This window comes from Tenrec ecaudatus, chromosome 6 (assembly GCF_050624435.1).
Source record: "Tenrec ecaudatus isolate mTenEca1 chromosome 6, mTenEca1.hap1, whole genome shotgun sequence".
Lineage (NCBI taxonomy): Eukaryota > Metazoa > Chordata > Mammalia > Afrosoricida > Tenrecidae > Tenrec > Tenrec ecaudatus.
The window spans coordinates 13,366,036-13,393,828 of NC_134535.1; the positions used below are offsets into that span (position 1 = coordinate 13,366,036).

At 59.2% G+C, this 27,793-nt stretch overlaps 2 protein-coding genes across 7 annotated transcripts in view; one reads left to right on the top strand and one right to left on the bottom strand.

The window, feature by feature from the left end:
• The window catches only part of TMPRSS6 (transmembrane serine protease 6), a 36,834-nt gene extending 29,262 nt beyond the window's left edge, over positions 1-7,572 (top strand). The window contains exons 13-17 of the mRNA XM_075550971.1: positions 746-862; positions 1,316-1,484; positions 2,906-3,177; positions 6,164-6,300; positions 7,134-7,572. Of these exons, the coding sequence (XP_075407086.1) occupies positions 746-862; positions 1,316-1,484; positions 2,906-3,177; positions 6,164-6,300; positions 7,134-7,292 (854 nt within the window). The 3' untranslated portion in view covers positions 7,293-7,572. The remainder of the gene's footprint in view (positions 1-745; positions 863-1,315; positions 1,485-2,905; positions 3,178-6,163; positions 6,301-7,133) is intronic.
• On the bottom strand, positions 4,492-21,283 carry KCTD17 (potassium channel tetramerization domain containing 17). Of its 6 annotated transcripts, XM_075550978.1 has the most exons (9): positions 21,053-21,283; positions 19,694-19,802; positions 16,105-16,196; positions 15,163-15,258; positions 12,810-12,935; positions 11,697-11,796; positions 11,432-11,494; positions 10,997-11,087; positions 10,065-10,274 (listed from the first exon to the last, which is right to left on the bottom strand). In XM_075550978.1, the coding sequence occupies exons 1-9, from the start codon at positions 21,239-21,241 to the stop codon at positions 10,205-10,207; spliced, it is 936 nt and encodes a 311-aa protein (XP_075407093.1). In that variant the 5' UTR covers positions 21,242-21,283; the 3' UTR covers positions 10,065-10,204. The 6 variants fall into 6 exon arrangements, with proteins under 6 accessions (XP_075407089.1, XP_075407090.1, XP_075407087.1 ...); XM_075550975.1 differs by lacking the exons at positions 10,065-10,274; positions 10,997-11,087; positions 11,432-11,494 and adding an exon at positions 4,676-4,811; XM_075550972.1 differs by lacking the exons at positions 10,997-11,087; positions 11,432-11,494 and having other exon boundaries at positions 9,520-10,274.
• Between the last annotated feature and the right edge of the window lie 6,510 nt (positions 21,284-27,793).

Genomic DNA, 27,793 nt, shown 5'->3' on the forward strand with positions numbered 1-27,793 from the left:
GTTTTTCTGTTACTCCATTGCTTTATTCAGCCAGCCAGCCATCCACCCACACATCCACCATCCATCCATCCACCACTCATCCGACCATCTGACTGACAAACAACACTCACAGACTATCCATAAGTAGATAGGTGAGGGAGGGTAAGGGTGCAGGAAGACAGCAGCCGTGGTCCCTGCCCTCCCTGGGTTTAACCTGTCATTACAGGGGCAAGACAGCTGGCTTGTTCTCGCCTGAGCCTTAGAGCAGTGGTTCTCAACCTTCCTAATGCCCGTGACCTTTTAATACAGTTCCTCATGTGGTGGTGATCCCCCAACCATAACATTATTTTCGTTGCTACTTCATCACTGTTGTTTTGCTACTGTTATGAATTGGGCGACCCCTGTGAAAGGGTCATTTGACCCCCAAAGGGGTCTCAACTCACAGGTTGCGAACCTCTGCCTTAGATGGATCAATTCCGATTCACAGTGAGCTTCTGTAGCGGTTCTGAAACTGGAGATCTTTATGGGGGCAGACAGCCTCACCTTGCGAAGAGATTAGGATTCAGGTTACCAGTCTCACACTTAACTCATGCACCACGAACAAGTAGGGAGGTTAAAGGCTATAGGGTGGGAGCATGCAGGGAAGGCTCCCTGGAGGTGGTGGTCTGCTCCATGAAGGTGGGCGGCCAAGGCAGGGCCACGTGAAAACAAAGGGTGGGGCCTGTGTGGAAGGCCCCTCTGGGCTCAGGGCCACCCTTTGTCGCAGGGGTGCCTTGTGGCACGTTCACCTTCCAGTGTGAGGACCGGAGCTGTGTGAAGAAGCCCAATCCAGAGTGTGACGGGCAGCCGGATTGCAGGGATGGCTCAGACGAGAAGGACTGTGGTGAGCCTGCCCTGGGACCCTCCCCTGGCCACTGTCCCCATCTGTCTGCTGGCCCCTTCAACTGCCCCAGGACTCTCCCCAGCTGACTGTCCCTTACCTGTCATTGACATTTCCACCTGCCACCCTAGCCTCTTTGCCCAGCCAACTGCCCCCCCCCATCTGTCTGCCCACCCCTCCACCTGTGCCTGCTGGCCCTCAGCCCAGCCCCACTGCCCCCGGGCAGGGAGCAGGGTAGGACCCGCCCTCCACCTGCATGGAGTGGAGTCGGGGGTGGGGGAAGAGTATCATCTGTTTGTCCCTCTATCCTGTATCTTTCTCTGACCCCTCAGCACCCCCTGGGTGTCCCTTGCCTCCCTCTCTGCTTCTTCATTGTTTCTCTCCATCTCTCTCTTCTCACCTGTTTCTGTGCCCCACTGTTCTCACTGGCCTCCTTGTCCCTGTCTCCCAAATCAGACTGTGGCCTCCAGGGCCCCTCCAGCCGCATCGTGGGCGGGGCCGTGTCCTCAGAGGGCGAGTGGCCGTGGCAGGCCAGCCTCCAGGTGAAGGGCCAGCACATCTGTGGGGGGGCCCTCATCGCTGACCGCTGGGTGATCACGGCTGCCCACTGCTTCCAAGAGGACAGGTAAGGGTAGGGAGTGGGCGTGGCAGGGAGGCTCTGAGCAGACCACAAATGGGGGGAGGAGGGGCAGGAGGGCCCCATGTTAGCTACTGTCGCAAGTGGACCCACCACAGACCCACTCTGGGTCCTGGTCGGGCCCCCTGCTGGGGGCTGAGCCCCTCTTTCAGGCTGGCTCTGGGAAGCGGTCATTCCTCTCACTTATCTGTCCAGCACAGCAGTTCTTAACCCGTGGGTCTCGACCCCTTTGGAGATCAAACAACCCTGTCACAGGGATTGCCCAATTCATCACAGTAGCAAAATGACAGTGATGAAGTAGCAACGAAAATCATGTTATGGTGGGGGGGGGGGGGCGGGTCACCACCACATGAGGCATTGCATGAGAGGGTCACGGCATTAGGAAGGTTGAGAACGACCAGTCCAGCAGGATCCGTTGGGCTTTCCCAGGGCACCAAGCCTGACTAGGTGCTAGGGACACTGGAGAGAAAAAGAGGGTACAAGGCTCCTGCCTGTCCTGGTTGTGGCTGGGCAGTGGTGGGTGTGGCTGAAGAACCCTGAAATGGGGGCACCCCTTGCTATCCCTGGGCCATCTGCCCCATTGACCTGGTGGGCTGACATCAAATGTCACCCGCCCCAGGCAGACTTTGAGGCTCCCAGGCCCCTCCCTTGGCACTGCCCACCCTAGACCCTTCCTCTCCTCTCGCCTCCTCCGGCTTGGGTCCAGGTCAGGAGCACTCACTCCTCCCTGGCACCCTGCTCCTTCTCAGCCTCTGCCTGGCTCTGCAGCCACCAGCACTGTCCACTGCCAGGGTGCCATCTATGTCACACTGTACCACCCCACCCTAGCTCCCCACTGGCCTCCCTGGGACAGTGGAACAAACTCTGTTTGCACTCAGGCCCACTGCTCCCCATGGGACTGACAGGCAGCCGTGGGTCAGGACAGGCCATGTGGGCAGGGAAGGAATGCTAAGCTAGGCACCTGTTATTGCTGAGTTGGAGTTTGGGGGGTGGTGGTGAGTCTAGCTTGCAGAGCCCTTAGGTTACAAAGTAGAACTGCCCCCTGGGGGTCCTGGGCTCCAGAGCTGCCCCGTTGTTTCTAAAGAACACATCGCCTGGTCTTTTCCCCCAAGCAGCCACTGAAGGGTTTAAAATCCCCGTTTTCCCCTTGGCTGGCGAGCACCTAACTGCTGCTCCACCATGGCTCCTTGCGTGGTCTTAGGAAACGACCCCAGGAACCCAAGTAGAAACTGCTCATCCTATCTCAGAGAGGAGCCAGAGGCCTAGGGACCCGCGTCTGCGGAGGGCAGGCTGCTGCTGGGCCCAGGTCCCCACCCCAGGAACCCCTCTGACCACACGCCTGCGCCCCGAGTCACGTGAGTGCAGGAAGCGCGGTCCCAGGCTGAGCGAGGCCCCCCTCTCGCCCCCAGGATTGCCTCGCCTAACGTGTGGACCGTGTACCTGGGAAAAGTGTGGCAAAGTTCGCGCTGGCCCGGCGAGGTGTCCTTCAAAGTGAGCCGGGTGCTCCTGCACCCCTACCACGAAGAAGACAGCCATGACTATGACGTGGCGCTGCTTCAGCTTGACCACCCGGTGGTGCGCTCGGCCACTGTGCGCCCCGTCTGCCTGCCCGCGCTCTCCCACTTCTTCGAGCCAGGCCTGCATTGCTGGATCACCGGCTGGGGCGCGCTGCGCGAGGGCGGTGAGTGAGGATGGGCACAGCCGGCCGGGTCTTCCCAACCTGTGGGCATGTGTGGGGTGGGCCCGGCCGCGAAGTTCCGTCCCCAAATCCTGGGATCACATTGGGCTGGGTTTTACAGAAGTTGCTCTTTTCATTGGGCCTGTGTGCTCGGGTCCTCCTGGAAGGTCACTTAAGAGAGCCAATGTCACAGGATGTCAGCTTGGTTGAAGCATGTGCCTGAGAGAAGGGGGCAGGCCAGCATGCCGGCAGTGCCCCAGCTCTGCCCTCTCCTCAGCTCCTTGGACATTTGGGGAGGAAGGAAGGATCTTAATTGTAAGTGTTGGAACCGGGCTTATGATGTGGACTCAATGTAATCAGGTTCTCCCAAAAGTCAATGCTAGTTTTCAATTTTCTGTAGCTTCTATCTGAACTTACATTTGAGCAGTCGGTGGTCTGTTCCATGGTCTGTTCCCTGGCTAGCCCTTGACTTCGTGTTAGCTAATGATATTGAAGAGCATGGCCCCATCTTATGGACAGGAAAACTGAGGCTCGGAGACGGTTAGCGATTGCCTCAAGTCATACTGCTAGATTGGGTTGGAGCAGAGACTGGAAACAGGGACTGCCTGACTCGAGACCCCTGCCCTTTCTGTTCTTCACTCTCAAAAGCAATGTGGGGGGGTGGTCTCCCTTCTGGCCCTTGAAGCCCCTTCTCAGTTCTCGTGGTATAAAAGACCATGTCCCCAGGCCCTTCATAGTGGTGGCTTGAAAATTAAGAACATGATTTATAATGTGGCGGCTGACGAGGAGGTGGAGATATTTTAAAGATGGGGAAAGGGAGGCCTGGAGAGGGAAACTGTTTTGTCTTATCTACAAGGATGGCAATCGCCGTAGCAGAGCACGTATTAGTTCACACATCCATTCACTCAGCCAGTCGACCACAGACTTACTGAGTGCCCACAATAAGTCGCCGCCATGTGTCTGTCTGTCCTCCTGTGCTTAATGGCATGCTGCTATGGTGCCGAAAGCCATGGCACTGGTATTTCAAATACTAGGAGGGTCACCCCAAGTACAAAGGCTTCAAAGGAGCTTCTGGGCTAAGACAGATGAAGGAGGCTCTAGTAACTGACTGGGGGGGGGGGGAAGGGGGGATGGAGCAAAACAAAACACTTGCACATGCGAACTTAGGAATAGAGGCAGAACGTCCTCTGATAGGGTGGTGGGAGATGGGTCCCCTCGGGCCGGAAGGGACTCAAAAGATGACCGGGGAAGAGATGCATCCTCAAAGTGGAGTCGACCCGAATGAGGCGGATGAAGCAAAGCTTTTGAGACCTTCATTTACTGATGTGACCTGGCTCAGAAGGAGAAGACGCAGCTGCCAGCAACCAATCCGTAATAATCAGAACATGGAATGTTCAAAGTGTGAACCAGGAAAGTTGGACGTTGTTAAACATGAAAATAGAATGCCTAAAGATTGAGACACGAGGCAGCGGTGAGCTGAAAAGGACCGGTACTGGCCATCTTCCATCAGCCATAAAACAATTTACTATGCACGGGACGACAAATTGAAGAAGTGACTTGTATACGGTATTGACAAAAGCCTTTCCAGGTCTATCCCGAAATACGACGCTGTCGGTGAGAGGATAATATTGGCAGACCTAGAAGGAAGACAGAAGCTATCATGACTGTTCACATGTATGCACACTAATGCAGAAGCAACGGCACATTCTTATCAACTTCTGCAGGCTGAAATAGATCACACGCACAGTATGACGCATCGGCGATTACTCGGAATCGACTCCAGGACAGTGAGATTGGTTTTGCTCTGGCCAGAACTTGCACGTCTATGTTGGTGGAAGTCCGGCCAGAAGTGAGGCTGGTGAGACCTGGCTTCACGCACGTGGGTCATGTAACTAGGAGAGGCTAATCCCTGGAAAGGGGCATCATACTAGGCTGGTCAACTAGAGGATCAGAAGGGAAGAGGAAGGCCCTCAGGAGAGGAACCTGGAGAACTGCAAGGATGGAGACACCGGGCTGGGCAGTGGTTCGCTCTGCTGTGCAGACTTGCTGTGGATCCGATCCCACGTGACAGCACCTTACACCGAGAAGCCAAGCACTGAGTTGGGCAGCAGGGATGTAAAGATGATAGAAGCCACATTCTTGGGAGAGACAGATGATGTGAAGGGTGGAGACAGATCGGCAAAGGAGGAGCAAGGTGTACAAAGGAACCCCAGGGGAGGCCCCCACCCATCGGGAGTCCAGGAGGGCTTCCTGGAGGAGGGTGTCTAAGCTGAGGCTTGAGAGATAGTCAGCATTGACCAGGCAAAAGGGAAAGGTGTTCCCAGGAAAGGCACAGGTGCCAAGACAGGGAGACCTGGGCACCCCCAGAGCCAGCAGGGCCTGGGTAGAAGCAGGTGTAGCTAAGTGGGGGCAGCGGGAGAAAGCAGCAGATAGGACTTTGAAGGTTTCTGTAAGGAGCCTGGACCCTCTTCCCTGCCTGCCCCTTCAAGCCAAAAAGCCAGTGCCCCTGAGTCGACTCTGGCTCACAGGGAACCTAGGTAGGGCTTCTGAGACTGGAACTCTTTATGGGACAGACATTGGGCAGTTTGTGGGCTTCAGTAGCACCTAAGAAGTGTCAGGAGAAAGACCAAGCCGAGGCCTCGCCCCTGATGGAATAGATCCAGTCTCGGCAAGGGGACCGAACCTCAGAATACACCGCAGCCACTGGTGGAGAAGCTCTGGGCCGGAGGGTGGGAAGGAGTCAGGCGTTTGTCTGAAAAGGCCTCTGGGGGGTGGGGGGAGGCATGGAAGGAGGCCACCTGCCCTCGGGGAGGAAGGCTGAACCCAGTCGACTTGATTTGGGGCATTCTGGGCATGCACCAAGCAAAGAAGGGGCTGGACCAAAGGGAGGTGAAGAGGATGCAAGGAGAATGGGGAGGGGGGAGTGAGCGTGGAGGGGGGGGTCTGGGCACTTTTTACCTGACCTCTGCCCCAACCCCACCCTGGGCAGGCCCCACCAGCAATGCTCTGCAGAAGGTGGATGTGCGGCTGATCCCCCAGGACCTGTGCAGTGAGGCCTACCGCTACCAGGTGACACCCCGCATGCTGTGCGCCGGCTACCGCAAGGGCCGGAAGGACGCCTGCCAGGTGACTGTAAGGGCAGGACTAGCATAGCACCCGGGGCCGGGCCCCCTGCTCACATCTGCTCACTGGGGCCTCCCAAGCTCCCCGGAAAAGGTGGAGATGGCTGTCCCCACCTGAGAGATGAAGAGACAAGGCCCAGCCTGATTGAGGGACTTTCCCAAGGCTGCCGCAAAGAGCCAGTGGTGGGCAGGGCTTGGGCTCCAGCCTGGCTCTCCTGACCAACATGCACCTGCCCGTGGCCACAGCTAGATAGAACTCTAGGAGGGCAGAGAGAAGCATTACATGTTTCCAGGAGAGTCCCCACCTCACCAGGACCTGCTGGAGGGCCACAGGGACAGCGTCTCAGCCAGGATTCTCCAGGGAATCACTCTGCCGTGCATGTGTACACACAAGCAGGGAGTTTCAAAGAGTTTGTGGGAAAATTCCATCCTCTTTCGATTCTATTTGTCCATCTTTTTTAAGCCCTCCCCTCCCCCCAACTGCTCCTTGGGAGGACGGGGCTTCCTACTCTCATAAAGAGTTCGTCTTGGACGCTCATAGGGACAGTTTTACCCTAGGGGGCTGCTTTGAGCTGGCATCGACTCGATGGCTGAGTTTGGTTTTGTGGGTGTATATACAGAAACAGGGTCACTCTATACGGGGGGGGGGCAGGTGTTTTAAAGAGCGGCCTGACATGAGCTTAGGCCGCATCGGGGAGGGTCAGCTCAGCTTACAGCAGCTGTTCTACAGATGTCACGGCACGGGCACGGCAGCCTGGCCGAGAGGACGTGACGCCCATCGTGTTGCGGGTGCAGGCTTCTCACTGGTCCTGACGCAGCTGCCATTTCTCTCCTCAGGGTGATTCGGGCGGCCCCCTGGTGTGCAGGGAGCCCAGCGGACGGTGGTTCCTGGCTGGGCTGGTCAGCTGGGGCTTGGGCTGTGGCCGCCCCAACTACTTCGGCGTCTACACCCGCATCACAGGTGTTGTTGGCTGGATCCACCAGGTGCTAACTTGAGGAGTGGAAGACTGGGGCCCACCCACCCCCGGGACCAGGCAGGGGAACAAGTATTCTGGGGGGACAAGCGGCCCCCATCAGCTCCCTGATGTCTGCTCTTGGAAGGACACGAGGAGAGCTACCCACTGATGGCCAGAACTCAGCCCAGGGCGTGGACAGACAGCAGGCCTGGCTGGGGGTCGCTTCCAGCCTCGTGTCGCCTTCCTCCATACCCCGAAGTCTTCTGAGTCCCCTCCTCCTCATCTGTCCATCCCCGTTCACCAAGCGGTGTCTGATAGGACCGTGGCTCTCATAATGCTCTTCCAGCAGAGCTGGCCAGAAAGGTGGGGCTGGGAGGTATCTCAGAGGAAGGGCCCTCAAGACAGCCACACAGGCCAGCTGCCACCAACGCCAAAGGTCAGGACCCCATGTTCAGGGTCTTCGTCCCACCTTTACCTGTCCCCCGAGTCTCTGCAGCCCAGACTCACCTCAGGCCAGCCTGGCCATCCTGGGGAATAAAGTCACCTGACCAGAGGTCTTGCTGTGGTCTTGGATAGAACCCCTAACCTGGCCACATCCCTTTGTGGCACCTGCCCCCACAGCCTGCTCGATGGTGGGAGTCCCGTGGGCCAAGGTGGACTCTGTGGAGGCAGGGCAGCCGCAAGGCTCGGAGTGGCCGGTGATGGTAAAGACATGGGCGAGCAATGGACATCAGGCTCCAGTCTCTTGCTCAGAGGCAGTAGGAGGTGGCTTAGAACATTTGGTTGAAAGTTCCCAGTGATTCATGTCTAGGGACCTCTGGAAGCGAGACGTCCAGGAGGCTGCCAGTAGCAGGGGGTGAAGTGGGTGGGGGCGTGGCCAGGAAAGGGATCCGCCCCTGGAAGGGTGGGACCTCAGCCATCAGGGCATGACCAGGGAGGACACTACTTGCTGAGGCTGGGGGGAGTGGGGCTTGAGGGAGGGCATCGGAAGTTGGGGGTAAAGGGGTGGAGAGGCAGCCTGGGAAGATATCCTCAGGCCTAGAGTGGACCCCACCTGGGAGTGAAGGGATATCTAGGAGATGAGTGGGCCAGTAGCCAGGAACTGGCCAGTGGGGGCAGGCTGGTGACAAGCTCACGGGCTAAACAGAGCCCAGCCTAGGAATTAGCTTGGGCACGTGGCTAAAATGCAAGATCCAAGGCCCCGTGCTTATTGCTGCGTGGAGTCACGGAGTCTGTTCTGACTCATAAGACCCTCGTACAGCCGAAGGCATCACTGCCCGGTCCTGCGCCATTCTCCTGGCGGTTCTCCTGCCTGCGCCCCAGATGTCAGCCACTGTGCTCACCGATCGTGTCGAGTGCCTTCCTCTTCTTCGCTGCCACTTAACCTTACCGAGCACGAAGGCTCTCTCCAGGGACTGGCCTCTCTCGACTGGTCTGAAAGTCCCAGAGGCCCAAGTCTGCCCATCCTCCCTCCAGCGCATTCCCAGGCTGTCTGATCAGAACCTGGAGGAGGGACCAAGTGCTTAGCAGAGCCCTAGCAAAGGACTGGCTTGGGCTGCCTGGGGCCGCTACCCCAGGGTCACTGTGAACCCGTAATGGATTTCAAGGCGGTGGGTTTGGTTTCCCACGGGCTAGGGTGGGAGGGGCTTATTCTCATAAGGACCGCTTTCCCCTTCCCCACTTCTGTCACCATGGTGTCCTGGGGCGGGGGGATGAGGGGGCGGAGGTGGGCTTCAGACAGCTGAGCTGAGCACCAAGAAGCTGTACTGAAGGGCTATGCTGAGTGAGGGGAGGGGCTGGGGTCCAGGCAGGCAGGTATGAAAACCCAGCGACTCTGAGTGGCTGTGCGCAGCCTGAGGCCCAAAGGTGAGGGGTCAGAGGTGTCGGGGAAGGTTCCAGCGCAGTAACTGTCTCAGCAGCTCAGTGAGACCTGTGGGGGCGGCTGGGGAGGGACGGTGCTCTCTCTGATGGGGGTCATCCCAGCCTCCCCACCACCCCACCCATCGCTGAGCCAGCCACCTTCAAGGCTGGGAAGAGGGTACTGATAGCCAAAGTGGTGCAGGTGGTGACCAGACGTCCCTGGCGAAATGGCAATCTCTCGGGCTGACCCTGGTGGACTGTTCCTTTCCTATCTGAGCCTGCAGGGTCTGCCCCCCACCCCAACACCCTGAAGCCACAGGATGGGCTCTTGGGGCTTCTGGGTTAGTTACTGACCCTTTGGGTCAGTCTGTGCCCTGTGAGCAGAGCCCAGAAAAAGAGGGCAGGCAGCCAGGCCATTGGTCAGGTTTTATTACAGGACGGGGTCAAACACAGCTGAGAAGCAAGGACCCATGGGGGGGGGGGTGGCGCGGGGCGGTGTCGAGGGGCCCTGCCCCTCTCGTGGACAGAGGGAAAAGAGGCTCCCTTTCCTACAAGTCCCTGAGTACCTCCCTGGCTCTGTGGCCCCACTCCCCAACGATGGGGGTGGGGGGGACCCGAGGTAAAGGCCGAGCCACCTGCCCCCAGCCCTACCCACCCCACGCTCTTCGTCCCCCAGCAGCACCTGCGCCTCCACTAGCAGTGTGTGACAGGGTCAGGCGGTCTAGGAGGCCCCAGGGTGGGGTGAAGGGCCCACCCCCCCGGTGCTCTGTGCCCCAGGGACCCCCAACCCTCTCAACAACCCTGTGAGGTAGGTGGGCATGAGGAGTTCTCTGGCTGACAGACAGGGACACTAAGGCTCAAGGAGGTGACAAGGCTAGGCCCGGAGGGAGGGCCTCCATCATGCAGCAGGGGCTCCTCCGGGAGGGGACCGAAGCGCTGGGGAGACACTGCTGGACAGTGCCACACCTTGGCCACCTTAGAGCTTGAGAGGGTCCCACAGACCCCCACAGGTGCAGACAGAAGTGGCAGAGGGGGTCACGTTTCCTCCGACTTGGGTCAGGGACCCACCCCGTGGTACAAAAATCAAGGGTGTCAGATGGGAACCCCAAGTCCCTGGAGGTGATTGGAGGCCTCACATCCGGGTGCCTCTGGCTTGTAACAGCTAGAAAATAAGAGGGGGGAAGGGCAGGGGGCAGGGTGGGGGGGTGTCAGAAAACAGGAGAGGGGGGGAGGGGGGAAGGAGGGTAGAGAAAGGCCATAGGAGATTGAGGTGGGAGCAAGGAAAGTGGGAGAGCGAGGTTCAGGACAGAGGGGGAGAGAGAGCGCAGGTGAGTAGCAGGGCCCTTCTGGAAGAGGGTGTGGGGCTGAGGCCCACAAAGGGGAGGGCAGGAAGGGGACCCCACATGGGCAGGGGCTTAGGGAGACCAGGTACGCTGCCAGATGGGTCAGAGACAGGAGAGGCAGAGGCCAGAGAGTAGCTGCCCCTCCACGTTTCAGAGGCAACAGAGTGGGACAGTGAGGTGGCCCAGGCAGTGGGCAGCTGAGATTGACTGGGGATCAGGGGTGCCCGGCCAAGGTGTCTGTTGCCACATGCTGGGCCCCAGCTCCTCACAACCCAGGAAATTCAACAGTGGACCTGGGGGAGGGATGCAGAGCTTGTGGGGCACAGAATAGAGCCAGCTAGGGTTCTGTAGTGTGTCTCTCCCACCTCCCTGGGCTGGGCTGTGGAGTCCCTGCAAGTGGGACAGTCCCCACCTGGCTCTCTCTTCTCAGAACCACACACCCTGGGCCCAGACGGGTGGAGAAACTAGCAGGGCAGCGGGAGCTGTCAAACTCGAGCCCCTCCTGCTCCCAGCCCCCCTTCAGCTCCGCCAAGCTACAAACCAGGGACGGAGGCTCTGGGGGTGGGCGGGGGGCCCAGGAGAAGCCCTCCTGGCTAGCTCGGCCTCAGGTCTCAGAGGGTGCGGCCCAGCACCTGCAAGGAGGAACCGTGAGGCAGCAGCGGGGGATGCAGGGGGCAGGAGTCGGGCCAGCCTCAAGGGTGCCCAGTGGGGCTTGCAGGCCCCAAGGGGCAACCACTGGGCCCCTCCACGCCAGGCTGGGAGGCAAGAGGGGCCTGGGGGGACACAGGGGGTGGCAGGCACAAGGGGTGTGGGGCCAGGGGGCCTGGGTGGAAAGGGCGGACGACGGGGCCCAGGGCAGCCCCAGGGTGCAGGCGGGAGCAGGCAGAGAGCAGGCCAGGGCAGGAGCAGAGAGGGAAGAGGCGGGGTGTAGATGAGATCCAGGAGGAGGAGGAGGAGGATGGAGATGAGGCAGGACCTCCGGCAGGGCTCAGAGGCTGTGGGAGGGAGGAAAGGGGAGCAGGGCTCCGAGATGACAGCGCTGCAGAGAGAAAGGTGAGAGAAGGCGAGTGAGAGGCGTTGGGATGGGAATGCGGCGTGGTGGGCGCTGAGCTAGCCCTGGCAGCCCACCCCCCCCAGCAGTCCCAGGTCCCCAGGGCGGGCGAGGCAGCTGACTTCAGCGGGCGGCCAGCAGGCGGGCTCCGGCTGTATTAGCAATCATTCTCCGCGGGGGTGGGCTGCACCTTTCTCCTGCGCCTCTGCCTCCACCTGCACCTGTTCCACCTCCACCTCCTCCACCTCCTCCTGCTGCAGCTGCTCTTCCTCCGGGGGCGCCTCTGCGCTCTGCAAACCGGTGGCCAGCGGGGGTGGGGGGAGAGAGAGCAGACGCTCACCAGGGCGCTGGGGCCCCGGGCAGCTGTCCCCACAGGCCCCCCGTCTGTCTCAGGGTGGGCATAAGGGGCAAGGTGAGGAGGCCTCCAAGAGAGGGCAGAGCTACAGCCAAAGAAGCTGGGGAGCCCTCTCACCCAGGTGGGGTGCTTGGGAAAGCCGGCTGGATCAGGTCCTCGGGGTAGGGGCACAGGGATGTAAGGGACAGGGTGGGGGCGTGGCTGGAGCATTCTGGGAAGGCCTCATTTTGGGAGGAGTAGAAATGAGGCCCAGGAAGCCCCAGGCAGGCCCCACCCAGACCCAGGATGTCAGCCAGGAATTGCGCTCCAGGTCCAGGTCAGAGGGCCCTCCCTGGGAAGGCGGCATCAGCCCCCTGGAAGTACTGGTGGAGTGGGGGGTGGAGAGTGGTATCGCAGACAGGAAGCAGGAAGACAGAGACTGCACTCAGTGGGCCCCAGGGAACGACTGTCCTTCTCCCAGCTACCTAGGCACCGACTTGGGAGTCAGGAGCCCTGCTTAACCTGCCCGCTCCCTGTGGCTGGGGGCTGCCTGGGCAGCCTGAGGGAGGGGCCTCACAGGCCACAAGAAGGGCTGGACAGTGCAATTTCCAGCATCCCAGCAGGGGGCTTCCCCCACACCCTGGAAGTGCCCTGCCCTCCAGCTCCATAGCCAATGTGGGGGTGGGTGGTGTGTGTGTCACCCCCTCACTTCTGAGAAAACATAACAGTACACTCAGGACGCAGGCCCTGGCTGAGGCCACCCAGCCAACAGGTGACAGGTCACGCCCCTGAGCCCCGGCTCAGCACGCTCCTCTCCCTTCTGAGCCCAGGTATGTGGGATGCGATGACCATGGAGGCTATGCATGAGCAGCAGGGCAGGAGAGCAGCAGCGGAGGAGGGCTGGGTGGGTGGAGGGAGGGAGGGAGGAGGAAGGAGGGAGGGAGGAGGGTTCGGGCCCACGGGGCTCACCTTGGATTTTCGGCTGGACTCGGAGCTCAGCCCGTTGGGGGCGCTGTAGAGCTCCTTGGACACCACACACAGGAACTCGGCCTGGTCCTCACTGCCATAGTTGTAGGAGGAGCCGATGGTCACCAGCTGTGGGGAGGGGCCCCGAGAGTGATGTCCTGAGCTCGCTGCGCTGCTCAGCCCCATCCCTGGGCAAAAGACGGTCTTCCCCTCCACTTCTAGATCTCTGGTTCTGTTGTTGACACCACCCCCCCCCTTGCTCCAGTCTAACCCCAGGACCAGGAGGGTACCTTCTAAAAGCAGGTGGAGGCCTGCTAGGGGCACGTGCCTCCCTGTCCCAGGTGTGGCAGTACCACGGAAAATGCCCTTCCCTATTGGGAGCAGGGGGAGAAGAGCTAGTCTGTTTGCTGTTTTTGTTAGTGGCTTTTTACCTGGCCTTTCTAGGCATTCTCCCAACTCCCACCAGATGACGATGCAAATAAGGTGTTTGAGGCCCACCAAGAGGATTGGACATTATTTGCTTCCCAGCATTGCAAACAAGGTGCCTGGCACCCTTGTGGAGGCAGGGCCATGCAAATGCCATGTATGGAACCTAACGAGGTTGTTTCAGGTTTACCAACCAGTCCCAAGGCCCAAGAAGCGGGGACCTGACTCCCCCCCAGGAAGAGGAGACAGGAATACAGTGCATCCTCTGTTGGGCCCTGGGTCCGTGCTGAGAACCTCCTAGGCCCAAGACCTGGAGAGCTGGAGCCCAGAGACAGTGCAGGGCGGTGAAAGGTGATGGTGGCAGCAGAACCGGGGGAACAGCAGCACAAGCGGTTGCCGTGGGTGTCGACCGTGGGTGTGCTGACTCACAGGGAAAGAGCAGAGGGCCTTCAGGCCGGGGCGTCCTGGTGCAGTGGGGACACTATGGCCCTTAGTGGCTGAGCTAAAGGGTTTCGCTGACATTTGCCCAAGCATGACAAAGGCTGAGCCGAGGGGCTTAGGGGGCAGAAAGACACCTGCCTGCAGACACAGTTGAGAAAGAACGGTCTCTTGAGTTGTCCCGAGCCTGCTGCTTCCTTCATAATCTGTGAACACGGTGTGACCCGTGACATATGTGGAGGGCCCAGCAAAGAAGTAGAGAGTGCCTGGGGAGGGACGGTGGGCGTGAGGATGGGACAAATGGGTGGAGGGGACAGGTGTGTCTGACCTCCGCCTTAGAGCAGTCAGCTCAGCTGTTGATGCCGATGGTGACCCTCCTCCCCACCCCGTAAGGTCAGACAAGGAGGTGAGTGGATGTGTCCTCATTCCCTACACTAGTCAATAGGTTCTCAAACGTATTTGGTCTACTCTCCCCTTTTCAGGGGAAAACAAAAACAAAAACTGGTTCACAAGCCAGGGTAGTGTCTGCATCGCTTTTGTCTCTCTCTGCATGCCCCTGGGGGCAGTTTGCGCCAACTTTGGGAGACACCGGACCACAGAGAAAACAGCCTGTGACTTCTGACCTGCTCACCGAGGCTCTTGCATGGGCTCTGCCACTGCTTATCTGTGCTGGGCCCTAGAAGAACTGCACCAAGGAGCCCTGCCCTGGCTGGGAAAGTCCATGCCCACACATGACCTCACCCCGCCCACTCCCTGCGGGGCCGCCAGGGAGGCGGACAGGCAGCTTGGAGAGGTGGCCATACTGCCAGGAAGAGCTGGGGTGGGGATTAGAACTCGGATCCCAAGTCCTCTCTGGGGCCCTGGGGAACTAACTTCTAACACTGTGCACAGCGCTAACTCAGACGCCCTGCGTGGGCAGTTTTATCAGCGACCCTCGTGCTCTTCCAAGGGGTCCCACAAAGGGCGTCCTAGAAGCCTACCTCACTGGCCAGGGCGCTGAGGCCCAGATTGGCCAGGGCAAGGCTTGGATAAGAAAGTGGATCCCGGACCCCCTAGCCCCAATGCTTCCACCTCCACACGAGTGGGGACGGTGGAGGGCATGCTCCCTCCCACCCAGGACCAGGCCTGCCTGAGCTACTCGCTGGCTCTTCTGCTTAGGAAATCCAACAGGGGTAACAGCCCATCACCAGGTGACACTGCAAGCACCTCACCTGTTCCTGCTGAGGAACTGCAGGAAGCCCCCACTCTGGACGCCCCTGGAAAGGCCACACGTGGGCCTGGACTCAGCTTACCCGAGTTGTCAGTGAGGGGTCGGAGCCCTGCCCCACCCACCCAGGCTGCAGACCACTGCAACCCTGTCTAGTGTGCCTTAAGAAGACCCCCGAGGGGTTGGGGAGCTTTGGGGGTATGGGTGGGGGTGGGGGACAGGGTCTGCTTGGTCCAGGGCTAGGCGGTGCCGGAGGGGCCCTGGTGGCCGTGTGGCCCAGCCCACCTGCTCGAAGCGCCAGCCATCAGACATGGTGGAGACCATCTGAGTCAGCTCCTCCTCCTGGCACTGCAGCACACGGTACACATGCTTGGGCGGCACCTGTGGGCAGAGCAGCGTGTGAAGGGCCCCTCGGTGACAGGGGCTCCTTTTCCTGCCTCCCCCCACCCAGCCGCACGTGGCTGCTAGGAGAGGCCTGAGACACAGCTGCCGAGAAGGTGCAGGGTGCCAGGGCCAGCCCCCGGCATGCCTCATCCCACCCCCAGAAGCCTAGTGGCTTCCACTGGGGCTCATAGCAGAGGTTCATATGCTCGCCCAAGGTCACCCAGCCCCCTGGGAAGAACCAGAACTGGAAGCCAGGTGACAGGTGAGGGGCTGTGAGGGCCACTCAGGGCCAGGCCCTCCACCAGGTCACAGGCATACCCTTCAATGCCCAAGTCTAGATGGTGGGGACTCACCATCTACCTCCTCCATCTCCCCAGAGCAGAAAGACCAATGCTGACTCATCGCAACCCTATAGGACAGGGGAGAACTGCCCCTGTGGGTTTCCAAGGCTGTTACTCTTGGAAGGGAGTGGAAAGGCCCGTCTTTCTCCCACGGGGTAGCTGGTGGCTTCTAACTGCTGACCTTGTGGATCACAGCCCAATACATAACTTCCACGAAGACTTCAAGTCCCACCTCCTCCGACAGGGTGGTCACTATCTGACCCCACAAAATGGGCAGCCCCACCCACCCCCATGCCTCCACATGAACCCTATTTTGGAGGGGAACGTGGACATTGCATGGGGGGAAACTGAGGCCCAGGGGACCCCGACTGGCCCTTGGCCACGCAGTAAGTGGCGTTAGTGCATGGAGAGAATGGGGATCTGCCTCCCGGTCTGGGGCCAACAGCCTGTGCCCCGACTATGAGGCCAGCTTCGACCTCCCTGGCCCCTCTCCCGTCCTGACCTGAGCGACGGTGTAGTCCTTCTCCTCCATCCGGTCTTTGATGATACGGATCAGGGGCCCGATGTTGTAGAATTCGGCTTCCTCCAGGACCCCTGGCACAGATAAGCAGGCCCGGATCATCTCCACCTGCCCCCCACTTCCCCATTCGCCCCCTCACCCCTTTGCTGAAACGCACCTCCAGCCCCAGGCACACCCCACAGGGGTCCAGCAAGAGGGAACAGAGAGGCACTACTCAGCCCCCGCGTCCCCTCGGCTGTGTGGGCAGAGACCCGGGGACACCGGCCAGTCCATCAATCAAGAAACTGCAGGCTTGCTGGGCTGAGCCCTGAACACCGCCCTCGGCTGCACCTGATGAGATCCCAGTTACTGACCGCAGGTGAAGAACCACTTCCAGGACGAAGGTGCCCCGGGCCCGACGCAGGGCGTGTGCCATCGCCCGAGGTGCATGAAGGAGCTGGGCAGAGCTTAAGGAAGACTGGAGACGCACCCACGCCTCTGAGTGGCAGTGATGGCAGAAAGCAAGAAACAAGCCCCCAGCCGTCAGAGCACGCACGGCTGGCTTGGGAGACGCACAGCCGAGCGAGGCTGGCAAGGCTCAGTCTCACATACTTTGGACGTGACAGCAGGAGCCACCAGCCCCTGGAGAAGGACATCGTGCTTGGTAGAGGGCAGCGACAGAGAGGAAGGCCCTCGACAAGAAAGGATGAATTGACACGGTGGCTGTAACCATGGCTCAGACCTGGCAGCGACGGGGCGGGGCCGGGCAGCGTTTCGATGCACACAGGGACACTGAGTCGGAACCAAGTGAGTGGAGCTTAATGCCAAGTCAGGGCCTGAGACCCTGGGTGGGGCACACAGCTGACTCTGCCCTCCTGCTAATGGCAAGACTGGAAGTTTGAATCTACCCAGAGACCCCTCGGAGGAAAGGCCTGGCAGTGCCATGGAAAACTAGCCAAAGAAAAATGTCCTCTTCTGACACACACAGATGTCTGCATCAGGGTCCATGCGAGGGCCACATGAGGAGGTGCCCACTGTGCTGGGCGCATCTACGGGGCACTGTCCTCTTCTGACACACACAGATGTCTGCATCAGGGTCCATGCGAGGGCCACATGAGGAGGTGCCCACTGTGCTGGGCGCACCTACCGGGCACTGTCCTCTTCTGACACACACAGATGTCTGCATCAGGGTCCATGCGAGGGCCACATGAGGAGGTGCCCACTGTGCTGGGCGCACCTACGGGGCACTGTCCTCTTCTGACACACACAGATGTCTGCATCAGGGTCCATGCGAGGGCCACATGAGGAGGTGCCCACTGTGCTGGGCGCACCTACGGGGCACTGTCCTCTTCTGACACACACAGATGTCTGCATCAGGGTCCATGCGAGGGCCACATGAGGAGGTGCCCACTGTGCTGGGCGCACCTACGGGGCACTGTCCTCTTCTGACACACACAGATGTCTGCATCAGGGTCCATGCGAGGGCCACATGAGGAGGTGCCCACTGTGCTGGGCGCACCTACCGGGCACTGTCCTCTTCTGACACACACAGATGTCTGCATCAGGGTCCATGCGAGGGCCACATGAGGAGGTGCCCACTGTGCTGGGCGCACCTACCGGGCACTGCATGTAAGCCCGGCCCTGTGGACGTGGAACCTGCTGATCCTCACTCAACAAATGGGGAAACTCGAACCAGAAAGCCATTGGTCCAGGCACACGGTCAGCAAGCAGCAGAGCTGGGGTTCAAACTCCTGCTCCTTGGGCTGCAGAGCCCCCGTGTCCTCACGGCAAACGGCTCTCTCTGGGCCAGTCAGCCCTCGGAAGACAGCACTGGTGAGCCTTCACGGTGGCTGTCACACACCCCGGGGTCGGGGGAAGCAGCATTAGTGTCCTGTCGTACAGCGAGACCTCTGGCCAGGGCAGGGGACCAAGCCCCCAGCTTTGTGCTCCCCTCAGCTAGCCTCTAGGCTCCCTTGTCTGATCTACCCTACAGCCCCAAGGCCTGCGCAGGACCTGCGGGGGCAGAACACTCCCCAAGGCCCTACATGGACGCTGCAGGTGACAGCCAGCACCACGCCAGGCGTCAACCACACGGCCACTCAGTGAGGCCAGTGCTGCCGTTCCGTCCACCGAGGTACCAAAAAACCAAACCCGAACCCACTGCCAGTGAGTTGATGCCAACTCCCAGGGAGCCTCTAGGGCTGGGTAGAACTGCCCTCTCTGCATTTCCGAGACCACAACTCTCGACGGGTGTAGAAAATGCCGTCTTTCTCCCCACAGAGAGGTTAAATCACCTGCCCGGTGTCACCCAGCAATAAATCTCCTCCCTCATCCCCTGGGGCCCTGGCTTGTCTGAAGGTGTGGGAGTAGCAGGGCTTGGAGACACCTGAAATCTGTAAACAGGTGTGAGCGATGACGCAGCAGCAGCACTCACAGCCCGCCCCGTGGGACCGGCACGCCCACGTGGACCTGAGCGCCCTGCGGCTGCAGGTAGGGGCATGGGGCTCTGCGGTGAAGTTCTTCTGACCCACTGGGAAGCTGCTGGGCCTCCCCTCCTTGGTCTCCATGGGGACTGGAGTGGAGACCATGGACCAGATGGGAGGGCTGGGCTGTGGCAGCCACCCACAGAGTGCAAGCATCGGCCTGGCCGCCCGCGTCTGAGATCCCAGCGTGCACCCTCTGCAAGGTGCCTCGCCACCCCCACAGGCAACACATGAGAAGCAGCAGCTCCAGACAGTGACACGTTCAAACTGGCTCAACGCCACACCCTGCGCCGCAAGGAAGAGCCAACTTGACTTCAGACCACAGGACACTATCCCCGGTGGGGGCTCTGCCTGGGACCATCCCCCAGCTGCACCTTCCTAGGTGGCTGGGCTCAGGGGTGGGCACCCCCAGAGCCTCACATTCAAGAGCAGTCCCTGCACCACCCACACCCACCACTGCAGGCAACTGAGAGTCCACACCTCCCTCATGCCCTCACCCAGCCCACTCCCTTCCCCTGGGGCCAGAGAGAAAGGGCAGGCCTGCCACAGGTCCCTCCACCCTCATCCTCCCTGTGCCTCTCCATGGCCTCCCCAGCTGAACCTGGCCACAGCCAGGCAATCAGCTCAGCAGAGCCCCCAGGCTCAGCCCAGGCAGAGGCTTATGGGATTGGCGGCACTGTCAGGAAAACGCTAGACTGCTAAATGCAAGGCCAGTGGTTCAAACCCACCGGCCACTCCTCAGGAGAAAGCTGAGGCTGTCTGCTCTAGTAAAGGCAGACCATCTCGGAAATCCTATAAACCCTATAAAACTCACCGCCATCCAGTCAATTCTGACTCACAGGACCCCACAGGACAGGGTAGAACTCTGCCCTGTGGGTTTCCAAGACTGTAACTCTTCACAGAAATAGAAAGCCTTGCCTTTCCTTCCTCCAGAACTCCCCCATTAGAGGGTCACTATGATTCAGCTTCAACTCGATGGCAGTGGGCGGAGGGATGAGGAAGGGGAAGAAGGCAGGCAACCTCCAAGCTCTGGGTCCCCTGGGCCAATCTGGGCAGAAGCAGGGCTTGGATGTGGGCCCCAGGGACAGCCCACCCCTGACCCAACTCACCCTCCTCAGCCATATCTTTGTCCAGCACCAGCTTGCCATGCCGCAGGAAGTTCAGGATGGGCCCAAAGTAGGTGGGATCCCGGTCAATGAGGTAGGCCCCCGTTTCATCCTACAAGTGAGGGGGGCAGGCAGTAAGGGAAGAGGGGACTTCCCAGCCTGCCTCCTCAGCTTCAGGTGCCACCCAATGCCAGGAGGGAGGTGAGAAGGGACGCATTAACAAGGCCTTAGGGCAGCGGTTCTCAACCTGTGAGTCTCGACCCCTTTGGGGGTCAAAGGACCCTTTCACAGGGGACCCTTTCACAGGGGTCGCCCGATTCATAACAGTAGCAAAATGACAGTTATGAAGTAGCAACGAAAGTAATTTTATGGCTGGGGGGGGGGCGGTCACCACAACATGAGCAACTGTATGAAAGGAATTGTAGGAAGGGTGAGAATCACTGCCTTGGGGTCAAATGGGCCAGCATTCAAATTCTCTCGGCCTCTGCCCAATCCTGTGACCTTGGGCCCATCACACTGCCTCACTCGCCAGCCACCAAGGGTCACTGGGAGCATTCAGTGGGTGAGGTCTCGGTGGTCCCAGCTCCAGGAAGGCCCTGGGGAACATTCCTGTGAGCAGACTCCACCCCTTCACCCCCCTCACACCAGCTCCTCAGTCATCAGGGAGTGTTGACAGACTCGCCAAGGTGCACTCAGCCTGCCATGGGGCAGGGCGGGCACCCAGGGCACAGCTCCGCAGACAAGTGAGGCTGCAGGAGGTGAGGCTTCCACAAGGCTGCAGGGCTTCAGAGTCCAGGGATACAGTGACCCTGGCGGTCATTTCCAGGGAGCGCCCCCCCTGGGGCAGGCCAGGAGACTGAGCCCAGAATGCAGAGGGGAGGGTGGGGACCCCACCCAAGGTCAAACAGCAGTTTGCAGAAGAGCTGGGACGGAAGCCCAGAAACAGTGTGGCAGGGGCCAGCCCTCCCAGGGCGCCCCAAAGGGGCCGAAGAACGCTGGCCTCATCAACTCTTTTCCTGCAGTAGGGGGTGGGGAGTGGGGGGCGTCCGTTCCCATCGCTCCAAAGGAGGGCGAGGGTCACAGGGTCGCCGGGCAGCCTCCCTACCCCAACCCCGTTCCCGGAGAACGGGCGCCCTGGGTCAGCCTCGGCGGTTCCAGGCGGCCTCGGGCCTGGCGTGGTCCCGTTGCCACGGCAATGGGCACAAGCCTCCACGACCCACTTCCGCCCCCTCCTCGCAGGGCTTCCCGCCTCCCGCCCTTCGCAAAGCCAAGCGGCCGCGTCGCCCGCCCGGTGCAGCCCGGCCCGGCGCGCTTCGGGGGAGCCGCGGACCCCGCCGGGCCGCCCCCCGCCCACGGCCTCACCCGGTCCGACTGCAGCTCCTCGCCCTGGCACAGGCGGCTGAGGAAGGACTTCTGCTCCCGGCACAGCGTCTGCCGCGTGGTCAGGAACACCGTGCCCCCCACGTTCAGCCGCACCCACTTGCCCCAGCCGCCCGCCGCGCGGCCGCCCGCCCCAGCCGGCGGCGCTGCCTCCCCGGCCTCCATCCTCATCGCCCGCGTCTGCAGCCCGGGCGGCCGGCGGCAGGAGGCGGGAGGGGCCGCACGGAGCATGCCGGGAGTTGTAGTCCGCCCCGCCCCGCCCCCGCGCCGAGGGGCCGGGCTCCAGCCTTGCGCCGCGCGCGCCTCTGCCCGCCTCTGTGCATTTGGGACACGTGGCCGAGCCCCTTCGCGCACCCTGGACCGCTCAGCTATACCCCTATCCCGCCGTCCTCCCGTCCGTTCTCCGCATGGTTGCTTTTCCTTTGTCCATCGGGGTTAGGGAATGTTCCATACGGGCTGACCTACACAATTAGATCCATGGGCCCCCTAGACCTACACCTAGTTCCCAGCCATTGCCGGGAGTTCCTGCTTTTCCCTTAAAACCCTTCCCCTTGGCGGAGAGTCCATGGCCTTAGAACTGGGTTCTGGCCGCTGGAAGTCAGCGCCTGGGGGAGGTTAGGCAACTTCCTCTCCGAGGCTCAGTGTTCTCTTGGCCCAAATGGACATTCCAGTACAATACGCTCCAGGGCCTTGTTGCGAAGATTAAATTGTGTCTCTAAAACACCTTAGGCACGGACAAAGGAACAATTGTGAAGGTGACATGGGCCCCTGCGGTGTTTCATTCTGTTGTGCATAGGGTCGCTATGTGTTGGAACCGTGTCGATGGCACGTAAGACCAACAATAGCTCATCTAGTACAGTCGCTGGCAAATATTATACTGAATGAATGAATGATATATGGGTCACGAAATGACCTTGACAGTGCAGCCATCAAGCTTCCCTACTGGGAAGAGCCGAGTCAGGTGCTTTCTAAATCTGCTTCTCCAAACAGCTAAGAGCTATGCTAAGACCTGAAAGGCTAGGGAGCACCTCAGAAGAAAGGCCTGGCCATCTGCTTCCAGAAGATCACACCCTTGGGAACCCTGGGGAGCAGTTCCACGCTGCCCACGAGGGGTCCCCATGAATCACAAAACTCGTTAGTAGCCAACAACAGTTTATGACAGGGACCCTGTGGGACGGGGTAGAGCTATGCCAGTGAGTTTCTGAAACTGTCACTGAAAACCTCATCTTTCTCCCGAGGAGCGGCTAAGGGTTTCAAACTGCTGTCCTTGAGATTAGCAGCCCCGCATGCTCACCACCTTTCCACATAGAAGTGAGGCAGGGCAATGGTGATTATGGGGTGCAAACTCCCAGACCGGATGCCAGGCCTGACTTGACAGACTGTGAAGGGGTGAAGTTAGCCTGTCAATCAGGCCGCAGCTTCATGACCTCATTTGGATGCTCTATGGAGATAAATAGCTCACCGGAGGCCATATACAGGCTCTGGGAGACATTCCTGTTGACAAGCCAGATGGAGCTATGCTGATAGCAGCTGGAGCCTTGGAGCTGGGGAAGCCACATGGAGACCCAGCGCTGAGATGCTTCCACCGCCTCTGGATCCCCAAGACGTTCCACACACTGGCTTGTGATCTTCCTCCATTCGGTGCCATTGCATGTGTTGCATGAGTCTGACGAGGAATTTCTATATTGATATTGGACATATGGGCTAATATCAGACTTATGGACTTGATCAGGACTGGGCTGGAACGTTTTCTTAATATGCAATTACTATTTCATGTGAAGCTCTTATACACATATGAGTGTCTCTGAATTTGGTTCTCTAGTCAACCCGGACTTAACACTTCATCTCATCCATTCGTTCATACCATCTTATTTATCCATTCATTCATTGCTTGGACCAGAAACCAAAGCCCCTTTTCCCATCAGTTGGAGATGAACCAACCCACTCAGCTCCTTCCTGCTGGCGTCGGAAGGAAGGGCAGAGAGAAAATGCCGCCGCGAATGATCCAGGCCCCAGAGCACAGCAGGCTGCACCCTTCTCCTGCTCTGTTCCCTTGCCCTGAAGTGGCCCAGGCCTCTCTCAGCTCCCAGATGCAGCTGGAGGCACAGGGCACACCACCTGGAGTCTTCAACTGAACAGTACCTCACCCTGCTTTGAACCTTCCCATCTGCTCGGCCTCCCCCACAGTGAAGAGGCTTCCTTCATCTCTGCTGTCAGCGCCCTGACTCAGATGCCTCTCATCCCAGCGGCAAGGTTTAGAATCAGCCCTCCTCTCTGCAGGTTCAGAATGTCAGAACATTCTGAGTAGTTTCAACTCCTTGTTTTGTTCTTCCCTGCAAATCTAATCTTAGCACTGCCACTTTTTCTGGGGACACAGGTCACCGGAGGTGAGAACCGGGCACATCTGTCCAGGGGAAGTCCATCTCGGCTGGCCAGAAGTCCCTGAGCCAGAGGTCCTGGATTGGAAGCTTACTCTGTCACTCTCTGAGTGTGGGCCCCAGCCACCAATGTCACAAAGTCCATTCAGACTCACAGCGACCAGTCTTTTCAGGAGCAGACAGCCTCATATTCCTGTAGAGTAGCTGATGTGTTTGATCCTTGGATCTTGTGGCTAACAGCCCAGTGCTTACCTGAGGCTGACCGGAAGGGCAGAGGCCAGTAGCATTAGCAAAACTCTAGGGGGTGCCATTCCCATTGAGAAAGGACCCCCTGTGTCCAGAGGTAGAGCGCCTGCCACTGACTGGGGCAGTCAGTGATGCTGTCCCAGCCCCGCTCCACCCGCCACCCTGTGGGGCCACCGGATCCTGGGTGCCACTATCTTCAGCCAGCGGGGCAGGGCTCACAGGAGCCTATCCTGACTACATTGCTCTGGGAGTCTGGCCTGCAACTCAGCCTCACCAGCAGGGGCAGCCTGGTCAGCAGGACTCGGGGGTCTATAGGACACACAATGGGTCTGGATCCCTTAGCTTAGCTCCTAGAGACTGAGGTCTACCTCTGAACAGCCCTAGCAGGAACCCCCACCCCAGCCCCTGGTCCCACTGTGTCCCCTTTGTTTCTCGGGGTTCTGTGGCTATAACGCTATCACCACTATGGATGGCCCTCAAAAACTCATTGCCCTGGAGTCCACTGTGACCCAGAATCCAGGACCTGCTGCCAGAGGGACTTTTAGGAGCACTTCCAGGGGCCGGCACAGTGCCAAAGCACTTTCATTAATTACCCCCTTTTAATTCCAACACCACGGAGGGAGCTGGGACTGGAATCTCCATTCTACCAGGGAGTCCAGCCCCAGGGGGCTTTCTGGGCCCCCACTCCCTCAGCTCCCAACTGCTAGAGTTCTTAGGTCCCTTCCCTCCTTCCCCCTGCCCCCCAACTCCTGTGTGTGTGTGATGTGTTTGTGTGTGTTGGGGGGGATTGTTGTAAGGATGGGTGGGGGAGGGGGCAGATTTTCCTTGCTTGCCTGGCTCTGTTGACTCCAGCTGGCTTTCTTTTAGGAAGGAGTCCTCATAGGGGGTTTATGGAGCCCCCTCCTAGAGCCCTGGTGGTGTCGTGGTTATGCGTTGGTCTGTGATCAGCAAGGTCAGCAGTTCAAAACCACCAGCAGCTCCTCGTGAGAAAGACTGGGCTTTCTACTCCTGGAGAGAGTTACAGTCTGGTGGACCCACAGAGGGTGGCTAGGAGCCAGCATTGGCACAGTGGCCAAGAGTTTAGTTTTCAGAACCAAATCAAACTCAAGACCCCCACCCCTGGTCCCCCTGTGGGTGTTTCAGAAACTGTAACAGTTTAGGAGAGTAGAAAGCCCAGTCTTTCTTCCGAGGAGCTGCTAGTAGTTTCAAACTGCCGACCATGTGGATCGCAACCTCACATGTAACCACTACACCACCAGTGCTCCTCTGCACATCTCTACGTGCCCGCTAATGTCCTTCACAACAGCAAAAGAAAAGAACATCCGGGCCCAGGATCCAGTTGCCCTGTCTCTTTAATCCATTGCCCGTCAGTGGACCCCAGCTCCCTAATAAATCCTTGTGTGACCCAGCAAATGGATACCGAATCCCACAGAGAAGCAGGGAATACCTTGGCTGGGGCAGTTGGCAAGAGAATTGATGAAGAAAGTCAAAGGGTGGGGCCCTGTCTGGCCTCCGAGTCAAGAATTGGTCCCGGGCTGAGGTTGAGTTTGACCCTCCTCTTTGTGTGGTCCAGAGGCCAGATGCTGCCTCCGTCCCATTTTAACTGTGCTTCAAACCGCTCTCAGGCAGTCAATACGTGTTTCTGTCAGGTACCCTGCAGCTGGGTCCGACTCCTAGCAGGACAGAAGGAAGCGCTGTCTGGTCCTGTGCCCTCCTCACCATTGTTGCTGCTGGAGCCTACAAGGGGACGGTCACTGTGTCCCCCTCGTTTTCTCTGACCCCCCTACTTTACCAAGTGTTGTCTCTTTCTCGGGGGACTGGTCCCTCCGGATGGCATATCCAGGCTGCCTGAGGCAACGTCTCCCATCCTCACTTCTGCTGAGCACTCTGGCTGCCTGTCTTCCAAGACAGATTTGTTTGCTCTTCTCGCAGTCCACGGAGCGTCAAAACTCTCTCCACCAGTGCCGCCGTGCAAGGAAGTGGATGCATTTGCATGATGGAGTTGGCAGAGGATGCTGGAAGCACCGTGGGCTGCCAGAAGAACAAGCAAAATCTGTCTCGGGAGAAACACTGCCAGGATGCGCCTTCAAAGTGGGGAGGATGAGACTTTGTCTCACGGATTTGGGACATGTTATCAAGAGAGACCGGTCCGGTACCCCAGAAAAGGGCACCCTGCATGGTGCAGCATCAAGTCAACAAAAGAGGAGGACGACCCTCCCGAAGACAGATGGACACGGTGGCTGCAGCCATGGGCTCAGACACAAACACAATGGTGCAGGGCTCGGTGGTGTTAAGTGCTGTCGTGAATGGGGACGCTTGGAGGACAAGAGACTCCGAGCCGACACTGAATCACGTGCAAGGTGACTGAAAAGCCTTCAACCTCAGTCCTTGTGGTGGTTAGATGATCTGGTGTCAGAGGATTCAGAGTGCAGGGGTGGAGTCCAGTCTGTCAATCAGGTCGCAGCTCGATGACCTCATGTGGAGGTGCTAAGGAGATAAATAGCTCACTAGAAACAGGGGACATGCTCAGACCCTGCAAGACATTCTTGTAGACAAGCCACATGGAGACAGGCTGATGGCAGCCAGAGCCTCGGAGCTGGAGGAGCCACGTGGAGACCCCTGCCAGCACTGAGATGCTTACACCACCACTGGATCTATAAGACTTTCCACCCACTGGCCTGTGATCTTCCTGCATTTGGCATCATTGCATGTGTTGCTTGAGTCTAAATAAGAATTTATGGATTAGTATTGGACATATGGACTTATGAACTGGATCTGAACTGGGCTGGGGTGTGTTCTTAATATACAATTACTCTATCTAAAGTTCTCTCTATCACACACACACACACACACACACACACACACACACACTGGGCTTTGTTCTTAATATACAATTACTCTTTATATAAAGTTCTCTCTAACACACACACACACACACGCGCGCGCGCGCGAAAAAGGTATGTGGAACCGGTTGGCCTGGAAATGGGGGGCGGGGTGAGGGGACCCGGAGCTCAGGGACTGAAACTGCAATTGGGACTCTGCCTTGCTTACTCAGCAAGCAGGTGCCCGACCTCCCTGGAAGCCGCTCTGTGCCTGTGGCAATCTGGAGGGCCAAGTCTGCGGAACCTGCCAGCCAGCCAGACACACCCACACCCAGTGTGCCCAGTGGCTTGCCACCCACTGCCCCTCCCTTTTCCATTGGCTGGCTCTGCCCCCTCCCCACTCCGCAGCCCACTGCTGCTCCTGTCCTCTGGACCTGCGCTGGAAAGGTCTCAGTTCAACACCATTCTGGCTTTTTCTTCCCACTTCACCCTGCCTGCCTCCCACTTCCAGGGCCCCTCCTCAGGCATAGGACTGACTCCTCGCCAAGCAGGGGGTTCCTTAGGGTCCTCCCCGCCAAGTCATCCCGTCCATCTGCACCCACAGCTCCTCATTCCCACTGCCCACTGCTGCCTGCCCTGGGGGCCAAGGAGGAGAGAAAGAGGGAGTTCCTGATATAATACCATGGGACAGGCAGCACCCCAGGAGGAAAATAAATTGGGCTGAACAAGGTTCACAGGTCTATGCTTGAATGCTCCCTTTATTTTACAATCCAAGCAGGGGTTGTAAGCAGGCCCACCTTTTGGTGGTGGTTGATTGGCACATGCCAAGTGAGCCTTGGGGCCCACAGGCCTCCTGGATTTGCTCTTCAGCCTCACTGGTCTCCAGGCCAGGAGCAGGTCAGGAAGGGGAAAGGCTGTGAGCAGCAGAGGCGAGGAGAGTGGAGCTCTGGAGGCGCGGAGGTCAAACACTGGGCTGTTCACCTGAAGATCGGTGGTTCAAACCACCAGCAGTTCTGCAGGAGAAGGGCTAGCTGGCACCCCCACCCCCCACCCCCGGGGGGCAGCTCCCTCTGTCCTGAGCAGGAGTTGTCTTCATGGCTATGGCTCTGGGTTTTGTGTTGACAGGAGTGGAAGCCTGAGCAAGCACATGGGCCCCACCAAACCCCACCTGGTCATGAGCTGTCACCCCCATGACACCTCCCTGACCTGGGCTCACCTGGGAACACCTGAAGGCCCCTCCCCAGCACTGGGCCAGCTAAGGACACTGCTTTTAACAC

Excerpts from the sequence above, each read along its gene's own strand:
- KCTD17 (XM_075550977.1), bottom strand. The coding sequence starts at position 21,241 with ATGAGGATGGAGGCCGGGGAGGCAGCGCCGCCGGCTGGGGCGGGCGGC. Across the intron at positions 16,197-19,693 it reads CAAAGATATGGCTGAGGAGG|GGGTCCTGGAGGAAGCCGAA; the intron begins GTGAGTTGGGTC and ends TATCTGTGCCAG. Across the intron at positions 12,936-15,162 it reads ATGGCTGGCGCTTCGAGCAG|CTGGTGACCATCGGCTCCTC; the intron begins GTGGGCTGGGCC and ends CCCTCCCCACAG.